The sequence below is a fragment of the Puma concolor genome, chromosome A2, assembly GCF_028749965.1.
Source record: "Puma concolor isolate L17-30 chromosome A2, mPumCon1.1.hap2, whole genome shotgun sequence".
In the NCBI taxonomy this organism is placed as follows: domain Eukaryota; kingdom Metazoa; phylum Chordata; class Mammalia; order Carnivora; family Felidae; genus Puma; species Puma concolor.
Window position 1 is genome coordinate 43,579,269 of NC_141668.1, and position 17,234 is coordinate 43,596,502.

The window sequence follows — 17,234 nt, forward strand, 5'->3', positions numbered from 1 at the left end:
CGAGCAGGGAAGGGGCAGAGAGAGAGAGGGAGACACAGAATCCGAAGCAGGCTCCAGGCTCTGAGCTGTCAGCATGGAGCCCGATGTGGGGCTCGAACCCACAAACTGTGAGATCATGAGCTAAGTCCAAGTTGGATGCTTAGCTGACTGAGCCACTCAGGCACCCCTACATCACATATGTAAATATTAGCCATTCTTTTCAGTTCCTCATGAATCAGTCCTTAGTTTTTAGCACGTTAATATTAGCTAAAGCACAAGTTGCTGATACTGATTTAAACAACAAAAACATTCAGCTGCAATGATTTCTGAAATTGTTAACATTTTCAAGATAATAGAAGATACAACCAATAGATAAAACATCCAAGTGACTTCTTTCAGATTCAGTATATTACTCAATAAAGTAGTAAAAACCCAATGTAATAAACCATATCAATATCTATTCTAATCATGCCACTCCCCAACTGGTTCAATCTTTAAAGATATTTTTCTACTTACTATTAACATAAAATAGTGTACTAACTCCTCAGGCAATTTGCTTTTTAGCAGTACAGATATTTTTATTACTTTCAGAGACAAAGTTTGGACATGATTCATCTCATTAAGAAACACATTTCCAACAGAATTCTACTTTTTATGTTTTTGCCTCAGTTATATAGTTTAACTCAAGTAATCCACACTAGAATTCTACTTCTGCAAAAGAATTTTTAACAACACTGTAAGGTTCACTATTTTTCTCTGAATTGCCTTACCTGAATCCAACAGCAGAAATATCACAATACCACTATTTTAAAAGCCTTCTATTAGAAATGTGAAAACAATTCCTTATTTCTAGGACATGAACAAATGTTTAAAAGAAAAAAAGTCACACATTAACTGCATACATTTAATGAATAACATGTACTGATAGCACATTCCCCTTTCACATATAAAATTATCGGTGGCTTTAATTACACATCGTTTTCTTTTAAACAATTCAAAAGTCCCTAAGTTAGTAAGATGCATTTAAAACGGATTAGAATTTTATGAACAATATTTACTATGATGGAGCCTTATGTTTTTGTGCTAAATAAAGTTGTCAGATACAAATGTTGCTAAAAACAAGCAGATTAGAAGTCTTTTTCTTACTCACTAAACCTTATCTCAAATAGAATTTTGTATTTTATTTACTTTTTTTTTTTAATTTTTTTTTTTCAACGTTTATTTATTTTTGGGACAGAGAGAGACAGAGCATGAATGGGCGAGGGGCAGAGAGAGAGGGAGACACAGAATCGGAAACAGGCTCCAGGCTCTGAGCCATCAGCCCAGAGCCCGACGCGGGGCTCGAACTCACGGACCGCGAGATCGTGACCTGGCTGAAGTCGGACGCTTAACCGACTGCGCCACCCAGGCGCCCCAGAATTTTGTATTTTAAATGTAAACAAATTGTTGAAATATTAACCAAATCAATTTTTAAAACAGCAGTAGTAAACTGTTTTACAAAGCATACATGACTAATCACCTGTATCAGAACCATCTAGGTCGCTTATTAAAAATATAAACTCTCTTGGGGCGCCTGGGTGGCTCAGTCGGTTAAGCGGCCGACTTCGGCTCAGGTCATGATCTTGCGGTCCGTGAGTTCAAGCCCCGCGTCGGGCTCTGTGCTGACCACTCAGAGCCTGGAGCCTGTTTCAGATTCTGTGTCTCCCTCTCTCTGACCCTCCCCCGTTCATGCTCTGTCTCTCTCTGTCTCAAAATAAATAAATAAATGTTAAAAAATATATATATATATAAACTCTCAAGTCCATCCCACATCTACTGAATCAGAATCTCTTGCCAATTTTTAAACCTAGAAATTTACCTTTTTAACAAGGGGATCCTTAAAACCAGAAAACACAGGAATTGATCAGTAAAGTTCCTCAAATATAAGCATGTTAATAGCCTAAAAAGAAATTCTACTTCAAAGGGTCTATGACCCCAACATCATTAGCAAAATATAGAAGGAAATAAACATGAAGTAAGATCTAAGATCAGTTGTAAAAGAGAACTGTTTGCGTCTGCCAGTGACTAATAATGCTTTGTTTGCTTTCTTCTGGAATTTAGGGCCATTGTGGAGACATAACTAAAAAAGAAAAAAGGAGCATTTTCTTTTCCATTTTAAGGAATGCTGACCACTATAAAACATAGTACTATACTGCCACTTTGCTAACTTGCCTTTTTCATTACTGATACAGATGATCCTTCAGGATCATCCTCTAATGGTAGACAACACCTGCTACAAATGTATACACAATGTTAAAATGGTTTTCATAATCCTTACGATGTTCATCAGTCCCAAATAAAGGAAAAATGGGGCACAGATACTGTTAGCAAGAACTCCACCAGCTAACTCCCAGGCCTCCTCACACACCTCTTTCTCCCACCCCATCATAAACCACCACAGCTTGAGATACGGACTAGCTCAGCAGGGTGACACCACACACCCGGCAGTCACTCACACTACTCTAATAAGCAAGAGAAGAAATCCAGACTCAAGCTGATTTACTCCCTGGAAATACCGAATAGGAATGGAGAAGGTAACCAAGACTACATTCATCTAAATATCCCTTTTGTTTGGTCCTGTCCCTTGTTTCTACACAATGTTAGTGAAAACTCTGCTACCAAAATGGTTTATTTAAAAAGACAGGGGCGCCTGGGTGGCGCAGTCGGTTAAGCGTCCGACTTCAGCCAGGTCACGATCTCGCGGTCCGTGAGTTCGAGCCCTGCGTCGGGCTCTGGGCTGATGGCTCAGAGCCTGGAGCCTGTTTCGGATTCTGTGTCTCCCTCTCTCTCTGCCCCTCCCCCGTTCATGCTCTGTCTCTCTCTGTCCCAAAAAAAAATGAATAAACGTTAAAAAAAATATATAAAAAAAGAAAAAAAAAAAAAAAAAGACAAAGGGTAGGGGCGCCTGGGTGGCGCAGTCGGTTAAGCATCCGACTTCAGCCAGGTCACGATCTCGCGGTCCGTGAGTTCGAGCCCCGCGTCCGGCTCTGGGCTGATGGCTCAGAGCCTGGAGCCTGTTTCCGATTCTGTGTCCCCCTCTCTCTCTGCCCCTCCCCCGTTCATGCTCTGTCTCTCTCTGTCCCAAAAATAAATAAACGTTGAAAAAAAAAAAATTAAAAAAAAAAAAAAAAAAAAAAGACAAAGGGTAGAAGCTCTATATTTAGTCTCCATAAAGAGACTATAGAATGTTTATCTTAAAAGTAAAATCAGTTAAGAGATCTTGGTAGTAACTGTTCCCTGCCCTTAAAAAAAGCGTATTTGCAGATACACGTGCCCCTACGTTTATAGCAGCATTATTTACAATAGCCAAGATATGGAAGCAGCTCAGGTGTGCATCCATAGATGAATAGATAGAAGATATGGTGTGTACACACACACACACACACACACACACACACAGAGGAATATTATTCAGCCATTAAAAAAAATAATGAACTTTTGCCCTTTGCAACAACATGGATGGTGCTAGAGAGTATAATGCTAAGTGAAATAAGTCAGAGAAAGACAAATACCATAGGATTTCACTCACATGTGGAATTTAAGAAACAAAACAAAAAAGGGGCACCTGGTGGCTCAGTCAGTTAACCGTCCAACTTCAGCTCAGGTCATGACCTCACAATTCATGAGTTTGAGCCCCACATCAGGTTCTGTGCTGACAGCATGGAACCTGGAGCTTGCTTTGGATTCTATGTCTCTCTCTCTCTCTCTGCCCTTCCCCTGCCCCCTGGAAAACAGATAACGTTAAAAAAAAAAAAAGAAAGAAAACCAAACAAATGAGCAAAGAGAAAAAGAGAGAGAGATTGAGAGAGGGAGAGACAAACCAAGAAACAAACTCTTAACTGCAGAGAACAAACTGAGGGTTACCAGAGGCGGGGGGGGGGGGGGGGGGGGGGCGGGGGTGAGTGGAGGGATGGGTTAAATAGGTGATGGGGATCAAGGAGAATACTTGTCGTGATGAGCACTGGGTGATGTAGGGAATTGTGAATCACTATATTGTACACCTGACATGAATATAACACTGCATGTTAGCAGACTGGAATTAAGACAAACTCTTAAAAAATGTATTTGCAGAAGGAGCCATTTGATTTCTAATTGAGGTTCTATTAAACATGTGGTATATGGATTATAAGTACAATGGCAAATGACCAAAAGAGAATGCATGGCACTTTCACTTAAGGAGCAAGGTAATAAAATACTTCCTGTGAAAATTAAGTAGTAAAATACAAAACTGCCGAAACAAAGTTTAACAACAATAAATTTCTGCTATTGTGCGTAAAGACCATTAATCCCGATTTTCTAATGAGTAGCCAAGAACTTGACGAAAATGAAAACAATATGATTATTTACTTACATAAATGATACCTTTTCTGGAGGAAACAAGGTACACTTACTTGGTAAGCTGCCCTTTATTCTTGTTATTATCAACTCCATTATAAGTCACAGCTGCCAGTTTTCTGCTTCGGTAGTTCTCATAGTGTACGTTATTAGTGACATCTTTCAAGTCCTGCATGTGTGTTCTGTCATAAATAAACAACATATCAACAGTTTGCTTCTATGAAGAAAGCCTTGATATACATTCAAAATTTTCCAAAACAAAAATTTCTAGACCTAAAATAAGCAAAAAGACTATTCTTAAGGAAGAACATTCACCCATCTTCATTTACACTCAAGGCAGAGCAAGATACAATATGCTAAACCTGAAACCAATGGAAATTTAGGTTCCAAATGAAAGTTTAAGAGTTCTAAATCTCCTCAAAGTATGACATTTCTACAGAAGAATATTTACCCTTATAGTATATGTCTTATTTTATTAGAGGAAGATTAGCTCCTGCCAAAGCTCATAAAACATAAGAGAAATTGGTTTTCTTTTAGCAATATTATTAAGATTTGAGCTTTTACCGAGGTATATATATGGATACTTTAGGTCACATATCAAGTTGGATTCAAACCAAGGAAAATAATTTAGAGCATATTCCTATTTCTTCAAACTGTTCAGTGAATGTGATATTTTGGTTAAATGAATTTTGCTCATAGCATTTCTATTATACAAAAAATCAATACACATATGAGATGAATTATACAATACAGGAGACAGTTTCATCATTCCTTAATGATTTTAGACACTACAGACACTCTGAGCTGCTCTATGGTTCCCTTTACCTGACCTGGTGTAGCAATACTCTGATTCATCAGAGTCTCCCTTTTCTCATCATCCATTCCTATCTCTGCCATACTCCATCTTTCATGCCCACCACTTTGCCAAATCTCCTTTCCGGGAAACAAACATAAAGGTGCACCGTATTTTTATTTCTCCTGCTATCCAGAAAACATGTACTTTCCCTTTATGAACGGAAGGTGATTTTCAATTACCCCGACTCATCTTCTACTAATGGACATTTCCATGCAATCTCTGATAGTTTAATTCATCCTAAGGGGTACTTCTTGGTTTTCCTCAATTCTCATTTTCTTTATGCTCTTTTCCTTGTTGAATTTATCCTCTTCATGGCCACTACCCCTTTCCATGTCAGTCAAGTCAGGCAGCTGTTTATTCCTAGAATATCCAGCGGTTGAGATGGAATAGCTCATGCTAATGTGTCACGGACTCTTCAAACTTAAGAATCCTACTGCTTTGAAAGCTCTTCCCAGCCTTGAAGTTGAGTGACTCTAACCCCTAACAATTTTCTCCTTGGTGGTCTGTCATTTTTTGGTACCAGTATATGTTATGGATAACACCACACAACCTTTTCAACTTTACTATAAGCTGCCCTTTGTAAGAAATATTTTTGCCATCACTTCTTGTACTCTTGAGACAAATAGCATATAACAGGCGGTTTTAAAAAATTGGTAACTAAGTATTAAAGCTGAGGTAAGATAAATACTGTTGATTTTCTGGAACAAATTACTGTTACCAGTTTCTCTGAGTAGAGAATAATAAAAACAAATAACTGTACCAATACAAAAATACTTGTTGTATTTTAAATATAGATTACCTCATTATGGAATCACTGAAAAATCACCACAGGACCTGAGGTGGAGCACTTAGTAGTTGAAATACAAGATGTGTAAAATAAAAATAAGGTGAATTTATTAACTGTTTAAGCAAGCTATTTCTGTTAATGTCATCTAACATTTTAGATAATGAAAGATTTTTCCCTTTCCCTAAAATAACCTTCTTTATCATACCTAGTTCAGATTTTTTTTCAGGATATAATGGTCTCTGTTTCCACCTATTTAAATATGCTTCACTTTATTTTTATCTTTTTTGAGAGAGAGAGAGAGAGAGAGAGAGAATGAGAATCTTAAGCAGACCCCATGCGCCATCCCATGTCCCTGGGATCATGACTTGAGCTGAAATCGAGAGTTGGACACTCAACTGACTAAGTCACCTAGGTGCTCCCACTTTACTTTTTAAGATTCAACTCATTCCTCCACTCTTCAAATCAATAATTAGCAATAAGTTTTCTCCAGTTTCAGGAACTTAATCATCTTTTCCATTTCTCACTGCTGGTATCATGGCCTTCTTTTCTCTCCTTTTGTTTTCTTTCTCTATTTAATTTCTGCACTGTCCATCACCACACTCTGAAAATATCCATTATCAAGTTTGTCTCCTTTCCATTGCCTTCTTTGGTTTGCCTACAACAACAGCCAGTTCTCTTAATTAGCAAAATGACACTTCTTTGAACTTGGGTCTTTCTTAGAAGCAACCACTATTCCTAACTTTAACCTGAAAGATTGCAATTACTTGGAATTTATAGACCTCTGGAATACTGGTGGTGATGAGATTTCCTTGCTTTAAGTACCCATTAAATATCTACTAGGTGCCTTACAAGACATGAGCTACATTAAATAAAAATCTTTCTCACCTCTACTACAAACCTACAAGAAAAAGTAATAAATCAAAATATTCTTAAGCGTCTCATTTTCAAACTATAATACTCTCCTTTTCAAGGATGTTTTACACATTTAAATGTAAAAACTGCAAATGAAAAATTGTGATAAAAAGTAAAGTAAAGCCATCTAGCATAAGTAAACATTTATGCTTTAGGAAGAAAAACAAATGTGCTGCAGCATATTGAACAAATAAATGAGCTTCTCATTAAGTAAAATCACCTAACCATCTACCTCAAGGAGCTGAAATCAACGTCTTCGCCACACTCAATGATAAAAATATTAAACAGGACCACTCCCAATCTTACAAATAAGCATCAGTGAATGACTGTATTTATTCTAATCGATGTTAAGACATCTATTTCTATGAATCCTTTTGTATCTGACCCACTCCATGAAATATACACTTACTCTAAATTCTTTTAATCCATCTAAGTAATCATTTTACAACACATACCTGCTTTATATTATGTAACTTCAGAATTTTTTATATTTTCATACTTGTATGACTGTCTTGCAGCTTTCCTATGCTCAATCTTCCTGCAGGAATGGTCCGTTTGTTCTGCAATACTTTTATCCTAGTGAGTCCCACTCACCAGCTGCCAGGCTATGTACCTTCAAATGTTCAAAGTCTGGCTTCCAGCTCAGTAACTAGCCTTCCCCTCTACAGTATTTTAGTTTTGCAGTCAATTATTGATTGCATATTTAAAAATACACAAGATGGGCTCCTGGATGGCTCAGTTGGTTAAGCATCCGACTTCGGCTCAGGTCATGACCTCACAGTTTGTGGGTTCAAATCCCACATCGGGCTCTGTGCTGACAGCTCAGAGCCTGGAGCCTGCTTCAGATTCCGTTCTCCCTCTCTCTCTCTGCCTCTCCCCCGCTCATGCTCTGTCTCTCAAAAATAAATAAACATTTAAAAAAAAAATACACAAGACCGGAGCACCTGAGTGGCTCAGTCGGTTAAGCATCCAACTTCGGCTCTGGTCATGATCTTACGGTTCGTGAGATCAAGCCCGGCCCTGGGCTCTGTGCTGACAGCTCGGAGCCCAGAGCCTGCTTCAGATTCTGTGTCTCCCTCTCTTTCTGCCCCTCCCCTGCTCTCACTCTGTCTCTCTCTCTCTCAAAAATAAATAAATATCAAAAGAATTTTTAAAAATAATAAGATAAATAAAAATAAAAATACACAAGACAAAGTTATAGAATACCACTGTGTCAAGCACGGGGCAAGCTGCAGAGATTTAAAATTGGGGGAAAGAATAAGATCAGAGAGAATGGACTGGCAATTAATATTTATAAAAATTCCTGGGGTGTTTGGAGGCTCAGTTGGTTAAGAGACTGACTCTTGATGATTTTGGCCCAGGTCATGTCACACAGTTCGTGAGATCAAGCCCCACAGCGGGATCCACACTGACAGCATGGAGCCTGCTTAGAACCCTCTCTCCATCTGTCTCTGCCCCTCCCCTGCTCATGTATGCTTGCATGTGCTCTCTCTCAAAATAAATAAATAAACTTAAAAAAAATTCCCTACATATATACTGTCATAAGCAATTATATTATTAATTCTTTTGAAGTCACACCTTAAGAAAGGAAGAGAAAGGACATAGTTCATGATAGAAACTGAAACGGTATATTCTCAAAAGTGAGACAGATGGGCCCCCTCTAATATGCCTCTGTTCTTCTCCCACTGTGTGAGGCCTGGCAACCCCAACAACTGAATCACCCCTATCCTCCACTTCCTACCTAAAGCACCTGGTCATAAGCTCCTTTAAGAAAGACTAACTACATAGCAATCTCTTTGATCTCCAAATTCACTGTGATATTTAGTATACTTCTGGAGGTAGCAGTTTGACTCACTTAAACTTCCCTCCTGACTTGTAAGAATAACTTTACTGTTCCATGACTTCCAATGACCAACAATATGCAAGTTAATACTTCTAAATAGATAAGGATACTCCTGTGCATTAGGAAACTGCATGATAGTATGAAAATAAATAAACCTCAACTTTAGATGGCCATCCAAAACTGGAGGCTGAAAAGAGTATGTGGTGAGGGCCTGGAGAAGTAAGCACGATGGGGGTGCAGAGAAGTGGGGAAAGAGTGTGAGGTGGCAAGAGGAAAGAATTGATCTCAACATGAAAACACTGAGGTTTCTTTTGATGCCCTTTCTGTTTCTTGCCCACTAATGTCTCTGCTTCTATTCAACTTTTTCTTCATGGTTTCAAGTCCCAGTCTTCTTTTTTTTTTTTTTTTTTAATTTTTTTTTTTAAGTTTATTTATTTATTTATTTATTATTTTTTTTTTTATTTTTTTTTTTTCAACGTTTATTTATTTTTGGGACAGAGAGAGACAGAGCTTGAACAGGGGAGGGGCAGAGAGAGAGGGAGACACAGAATCGGAAACAGGCTCCAGGCTCCGGGCCATCAGCCCAGAGCCTGACGCGGGGCTCGAACTCCCGGACCACGAGATCGTGACCTGGCTGAAGTCGGACGCTTAACCGACTGCTCCACCCAGGCGCCCCTAACGTTTATTTATTTTTGAGACAGAGAGAGACAGAGCATGAACGGGGGAGGGTCAGAGAGAGAGAGAGACACAGAATCCGAAACAGGCTCCAGGCTCTGAGCGGTCAGCACAGAGCCTGACGCGGGGCTCGAACTCACGGACCGCGAGATCGTGACCTGAGCCAAAGTCGGCCGCTTAACCGACTGAGCCACCCAGGCGCCCCATCAAGTCCCAGTCTTCTAATCAGGATTAGTTCAATGTCCTGCTCTCATAGGCTTTCCTTCTCTTTCATCAGCTGCACAAGGTACAATTTAGGAGTAATGTTTTCTCGCCTGGGAGGAAGATCAGTTCTGTTCACTGTGTCCTAGTACCAAAAACACCCCACTCACCAGGCTGGATACCGTTTAACATTCAAAATCTAGTTTTTAACTCAAAGCCTAGCCTTCCCTTCCAGGTATCCCAAGCTTTTCACATAAAAGAGCAAAAGCCTTTTCCTTTCCATCTTCCATCTCAACAAGAAGTATAACAAAAAAAGAGACTCATTTTCCCACATATTGCTAGTGACACAGCTTATTTTGTATTTTTGCCAACAGCTTTAAAACCTGGCAAAATAATCCAAGTTGTCTCCAAGCAGTGCTTACTTGAGTGCTAGAATGAAGATACCAATTTAAGTTAGCTATATTTTAAAAAACCAAAATAAAATAGGGGTGCCTGGGTGGCTCAGTCGGTTAAGCGTCCAACTTCGGCTCAGGTCATGATCTCGCAGTTCACGAGTTTGAACCCCGTGTAGGGCTCTGTGCTGACAGCTCAGACCCTGAAGCCTGCTTCAGATTCTGTATCTCCTTCTCTCTCTACCCTTCCCCCAGTTGCATGCCATCTCTCTCTCCAAAATAAATAAAAAACATTTTAAAAAAATAATAAACAAATCAGCTATACCTATAGAAGACAAAAAATAAATCTATATTTTGAGAAAGAAAAAAACTTACATAATTTAATCATTGCTCAAACTTACCTTATCAACATATTTCTTAGAATTGTAAAATCACAATGTTCACCATTTTCAACTATACAAAAAAAAAGAAACAACACACTAAGCCCAGTATTTTCAAAGGAAATTTCACAAAATGCTGGAGGTAACAATGAGAGAATATGCAACATTTCATTAATTTTTCATTACTTTTCTTTAGATCAATTTTTCATTCAAGTTTTAACACTATAACATAGTACTTAATTTAAGGGCATGCCAGACAAGTGTAGTCTAATAGTATTTAGTGTAGTTTAATCTTAAATGATAAAATATACAAACCTAGTAAATGAGCTCTACAGAAAAAAAAATTTTGAAAGGGGACATCATGTATTCATTTGTAAACAGAATATATTTGTTCTATAATAAAATGTGTTTTAAAAGTTTAGTATTAGGGTGAGGGGGAATGACTTTAGTAGCCAAAATAAAAATGTGAGTCAATAACTTTAAGGTTCTTTATTTTAAAGAACTGTATCACTAATAATAACATTCTGGTGGTAAAGGGGGGACTAAAACTAGAGAAATAAATTCTTTAGCACACATTTCTAAGGACTGTGTAAGTTCCAAAGCCTCAGCTCAGCAACTGAAAGTTACCTGAGGATGACACAGAGGTGGGAACAAGTATAGCCTCACTGATAGGGAAAGCTGCTGATAAGGACAATAACTTAGAACAAGAACCAAAAAATTACAGAATTTTTCAAACTAATACTAACAAGTATAAAAATAATCATGACTCAATCTCAGTTCCAAGTTACTATAACACAGAAGACTAGATATTAGGTTAAACCAATATAACAAACACAAATCTGGGGAAACATGTCTACTGCCAAGAAGACTTCTGAAATTTGATGCTATAAACTAAGATTTTGTTGGTATTTAAAACTCTCTGCAAAATTAGTAGAGTATCTCTTAACAAATAATTTTTTTTTATCCTAAAAATGTGATGCCCAAAAAGAGTTGATTTTTATCCCGAGAAAGAATATTATGAATGTTTTCATTCAGTTTAAAGTGAAAAATTGTTCTCAATCATTCCTGAAGGTCCCAGACCCATCTGAGACTCAGATAAAAGTGAGTCCTTTTCTCTGAAACTGTTTTCAAACAGTAAAGAATTCTTACACTTTAAGTATGTTTTCAAACAAGAAAACAGGAGTAGAGTTAATGATGGGATGGAGGTGGGAGAGTGGGGCACTGATGAGTGACTTGGAGAGTATCACAATTAGGATTCAGCGCATGCTTGCCTGACCTGACAATGTACAAAGTCTGAGAAACTAGAATGTACTTATGAGCAAATGAGGCTAAATGAAACTGAATTCAGAACTATCTTTGAAAATCTAGAATATATCAATGTGAAATACAAATATTTGATCACACTGTTAAATCTTATAGAAAGTCATTCATTGAAGAAAACCTTACCTTCAGCAACACCCCAAGGATACTGCCTTCCTCTGACCCTTTTGCCATTAACTTCAATGATAGTATTACTACCTACCACAGCAAGAGGTAAACGGTCCTATAAAACAAAGTATTCTTGTTCAAATGTATCTCTGTAGTCCTCACAAATTTAAGAATAAAGAAGTTTATATTATTCAACACATTACCAAAAAAAAAAAATTACCTTGACAGTTTCTGTATTCACTTTTATAAGGCATTCGATTACTATTCAGTAAACTGTCATTACATGGATTCTCACCAATATAAACAATGAATAAAATTATATTTTCTCTGAAAATTTAAAAATCCTAAGGCATATATACTCCACTCATCAAATTATGTTAAAAAGTCATCCCCCAAAGAAGCTGTCCCATATTGAAAAAAATTCAAAGGAAATAAAAATGTATTAGCAGTTAGAAGGAAAACATGAGGCTTGTAACTAGCATGCTCATCTATCACAAACCAACTCTAACAGCCCTGGAAGCACAGAATATTATACATGCTAAACTCTACCTTTGAAAGTCCAGATCTGGGGTTCTGGATTTGTATTTATCCACACTTAACTCAGAGTACAATCTTTCAAAATTCTTGTATCTTCCAAAAATATTTAACAATATATAAAATATATGACTACTTTATAAAACCTCAGAAACTCTTCATTGGTCAGGTACATGTATTTCATTATTCCAAGGTAATTATTTGCTTATATAATGCCATTAATTAATACATCACTTTTAGGTCTAGACTAGTACTTAGGAAATGACTATAAATTAAAAATACAGGGGCACCTGAGTGGCCCAGTCAGGTAAGCATCTGACTTCAGTTCAGGTCATGATCTCACGATTTGTGAGTTCAAGCCCCACATCGGACTTGGTGCTGATAGCTCAGAGCCTGGAGCCTGCTTCAGATTCTGTGTTTCCCTCTTCTCTCTGCCCCTCCTCTGCTCAAGCTCTTTCCCTCTCAAAAATAAATAAATAGACATTTAAAAATAAATAAATAAATAAAAATACAGAAAATTATGTTGGTATAGGTTTTGGTTGTTTTTTATAAAAGACAAAAAAAAAACCCATATTTTTGTCTGGCTCTTAAACAAAGACTATACAAAAACAGTGCTTAGGAACAAGTCCTCTCCATTCTCATTACATATTTTTTAAGGAGGAAAATTACACAATATGAAACCAGTTAACTGAAAACTGAAGACAGATTATAAAACAGAGATTATGCTATTCATCTCTCTATTCAACAAAGTTAGTTAATTGCAAAGTTGAATTCAAGACTGAATAATCTCCCTATTCATTTTGTAAGCCAGCTACTTAAGAACACTGATTTTTTTTATCTTTTCAGTGAATATTTCACTGGCTTTAAGGCCTGAAACATTTTAGTATATGTATGTGAATAAACCTACCTTTATCTTTTTAACAAGCTTATTTTCTTCTTCATCATCTGTTTCTGGAAATTCATATATTTTAATTTTATGTTCTTGGATTTCTTTCATTATCTAAAATGAGCAAAAGAACACCACACATAATTAGTACATTAGCTTTATTTGTATTATATTCTTTTAAAATTCCTGATTCTTCAGCTCTAATTCCTTTACTATTTTTCAATGATGCAAAACTATAATCTAAAATCAAAGTACTATACTGATCTTTTTAAAAAAACTATTAAGTTCATATATAAACACCATTCTCCAAAATCCAATTACTTAATAAGCTAATGGTTATAATACCAAAAGAGATCTAAAAATGATTTAAGATTCCAGAAAGGGCTTTCTCTAGTTGATTTCTATATAATGGTTTTACATCATTTACTCACAATGACTGAGATTCTTTCTCTAAATAGAACTCTCACCAACTATTTTATTCAGATGAATCAACATAACTTAAACTCACCTAAAATTTTAGTAAAATTAGTAAGTGAAACTAAGTACAGCACTGGCTCCAGGAGAAAAAATTTGCACACTGATCAGAAAATACCCTCGCGTGTACATTTGTGTACACAAAATCAAGGAGCAACAGATATAAAATGAAGCAAGTACACAAGGAGAAAACATGCCCCACAAGCTAAGAAGCCAGCAAGTTAATAAAGAGAATGCAAAGACAACTTATTAACATCAGAAATGACCTACTTCAAACTAAATTATCTTTTCCCACATCACTCCAAATTTTAAACAAATCACAGATAACCAAATAATGTTCAACTACCTACCCTATTCAAACTCATAATAAACTGATGGTCAATATACCTAGAACTAGGTCCTTGCCTTTACTGGTATTTCAGCACTACTATCACTTGTAGGGATCCCCAGCAGCATAAAGGCACTCTAAACAAAATGTGTTACATGGTTACTAAAGTAGGTAGAGGCAAAATGCCACAGAGAAAAACATGAGAATAAATGAAGTGTCAAATACATGGCTAGGAGAAAAAACGAAATACTAGGGGCCAGCTCTAAGAGCAGTGGTTCTTGGGGTGCCTGGGTGGCTCAGTCAGTTAAGTGACCGACTCTTGATTTCAGCTCAGGTCATTATCTCACAGTTGTAAGATCAAGCTCCACATCGGGCTCTGTGTTAGGTGCAGAGTCTACTTAAGAGTCTCACTCATAGTCTCTTTCTCTCTCCCCCTGTCCCTCCCCTGCTTGCTTGTTCTCTCTTTCTCTCTCAAAAAAAAAGCAGTGGTTACATATTAAAGATCCCAAATCTCCACCTTAATTTACAAAAATAATTGGTAAAGATACAGTCCAATAACTCATTCTTTTTTTTACATTTTTAAATGTTTATTAATTTTTGAGAGAGAGAGAAACAGAGCATGAAAGGGGGATGAGTAGAGAGAGAAGGAGACACAGAGTCTGAAGCAGGATCCAGGCTTTGAGCTGTCAGCACAGAGCCCAACTTGGGGCCTGAACCCACAAACCGTGAGATCATGACCTGAGCTGAAGTCCAGACACTTAACTGACTGAGCCACTCAGGTGCCACTCCAATAACTCACTCTAAAAAAGTTCTCCATAAACTCCAAGAGAGTGCGTGGTCCCACAACCATTTTCTGGGATAATCTGACACCAGCCACAGAATGGCAAGACCCTCCCCAAGAGGATCTGTGCAGGTCGATGCCAGGCAAATCTCTAGGATTTGAATTTTGAAACCAAGCCTTGCACCTGAGATAAAACACAGGAGTGCTGTGCTGCCTGGCAGGCAGGTGGCTTAGACTCAAAACAGGATGAAGGCAGGGATCTGACAGAAGCTGGGGAAACAGTAAGGATGACCGTTTGCTCTTCTGTGAGGGCTTCCTGAGGAGTGGCAGGTGTGAGATTCCCAGCCCTAGGGACGGAGAGTGGGGCAACACCATTCTCCACCACACCCCCCCATCAACACTGACCAACTTCATTGAGAAAAACAGCCGCTTACACCAAACCCAGTTCCCCTGTGCCCTGGATGGCAACTCTACCATGGCAAATCCGCCTGAGAGTCAATGCAGCAGGCCGCTCCCCCAAAAGACCAGCACAAAACCCATGCATGCACCAAATCTACTGATCATAGAATACTGCAAAGCTTCAGCTCTAGGGGAAATAGGATATAGTTTCCTTTTTTGGTGGGGGATCTTTTCATAATACAGCCATTACTCTCAGACCAGGAATACAACAGGCTTTCCTAACAACCACACAAAAAGAAACAGTGACTTAGACAAAATGACAAGATGGAGGAACTCACCCCAAAAGAAAGAGGAAAAAGTCCCAGCCAGAGACTCAATCAATAAAGATACAAGTAAGATGACTGAACCAGAATTTAAAACAATAATCATAAGTATACTAGCTGGACTCGAGAAAAGCATAGAAGATACTAGAGAATCCCTTACTACACAGATAAAAGAACTAAAAACTAGTCAGGCTAAAATAAAAAATGCTATAACTGAGATGCAAAACTAAATGGATGCAATTGACGAGGATGGACGAAAAGGGAGAACAAATCCGTGATATGTAAGACAAAATTATAGAAAATAATGAAGCTGAAAAGGGAAAGGTATTAAATCATGAAGGCAGACTTAACGGAACTCAGTGACTCCTTACAGTGCAATATTATTAACATCACAGAAGTCCCAGAAGAAGAGAAAGAAAAGGGGGCATAAGGTTTATTTGAGCAAATTATAGCTGAAAACTTCCCTAATCTGGGAAAGGACAAAGACATCAAAACCCAAGAAACACAGAGAACTCCCATTAAATTCAACAAAAGATGTGTCATAGTCATCAAGATGTGTCATAGTCAAATTAACAAAATACACAAAGAATCCTAAAGGCAGCAAGGGGGAAAAAAAGTGCTTATCCTACAAGGGAAGACAGATCAAGTTCACAGCAGATCTGTCCACAGGAACTTGGCAGGCTAGAAGGAAATGGCATGATATATTCAACGTGCTGAATGGGAAAAATATGCAACCAAGAATACTTTATCCAGCAAGGCTGTCATTCATAATAGAAGGAGAGATAAAGAGTTTCCCAGACAAAAACTAAAGCAGTTTATGACCACTAAACCAGCCCTGCAGGAAATATTAAAGGGGACTCTTTGGGGGGGGCCGGGAGGGGGGAGACCAAAAGCAACAATGGCTAGAAAGGAATAGAGAACATCACCAGAAACACCAACTTTATAGGTAACACAATGGCACTACTTTCAGATCTATCAATAATCACTCTGAATGTAAATGGACCACATGATTCAATCAAAAGACATCCGGTATCAGAATTGATTAAAAAAACAAAAACAAACACAAGACCCATCTATATGCTGCCTACAAGAGACTCCTTCTAGACCTAAAGACACCTGCAGAAGGAAAGTGAAGGGATGAAGAACCATCTATCACGCTGATGCCAAAAGAAAGCCAGAATAGGCATACTTTATAACAGGTAAACTAGATTTTAAACTAAAGACTGTAACAAGAGATGAGGAAGGGCATTATATCATAATTAAGGGGTCTATCCATCAAGAAGACCTAACAATTATAAATATGCATGTCCCCAACTTGGGAGCACCCAAACATATAAATCAATTAATAACAAATGTAAAGGAACTCATTGATAATAACAACAGTAGGGGACTTGACCACCCCACTTACAACAATGGACAGATCATCTAAGCAGAAAACCAACAAGGAAACAATGGCTTTGAATGACACACTGAACTGATGGACTTAACAGATATATTCAGAACATTTCATCCTAAAGCAGTAGATTATACATTCTTTTTGAGTACACATGGAACTTTCTCTAGAACCGATCACATACTGAGTCACAAATCAGCCCTCGACAAGTACAAAAAGACTGAGATCATACCATCCGTGGTTTTAGACCACAATGCTATAGAACTTAAAGTTACCCACCGCCAAAAAA

At 37.8% G+C, this 17,234-nt stretch overlaps 1 protein-coding gene across 3 annotated transcripts in view; it reads right to left on the minus strand.

Annotated features, from left to right (window-relative positions):
• SEPTIN7 (septin 7) overlaps window positions 1-17,234 on the minus strand; it is a 118,326-nt gene that overhangs the window by 13,900 nt on the left and 87,192 nt on the right. For all 3 annotated transcript variants that reach the window (XM_086692666.1, XM_025929527.2, XM_086692661.1), the window contains exons 7-10: window positions 13,269-13,361; window positions 11,846-11,942; window positions 10,421-10,472; window positions 4,410-4,535 (exon numbers count right to left, since the gene is read on the minus strand). In XM_086692666.1, the coding sequence (XP_086548792.1) occupies window positions 4,410-4,535; window positions 10,421-10,472; window positions 11,846-11,942; window positions 13,269-13,361 (368 nt within the window). The remainder of the gene's footprint in view (window positions 1-4,409; window positions 4,536-10,420; window positions 10,473-11,845; window positions 11,943-13,268; window positions 13,362-17,234) is intronic.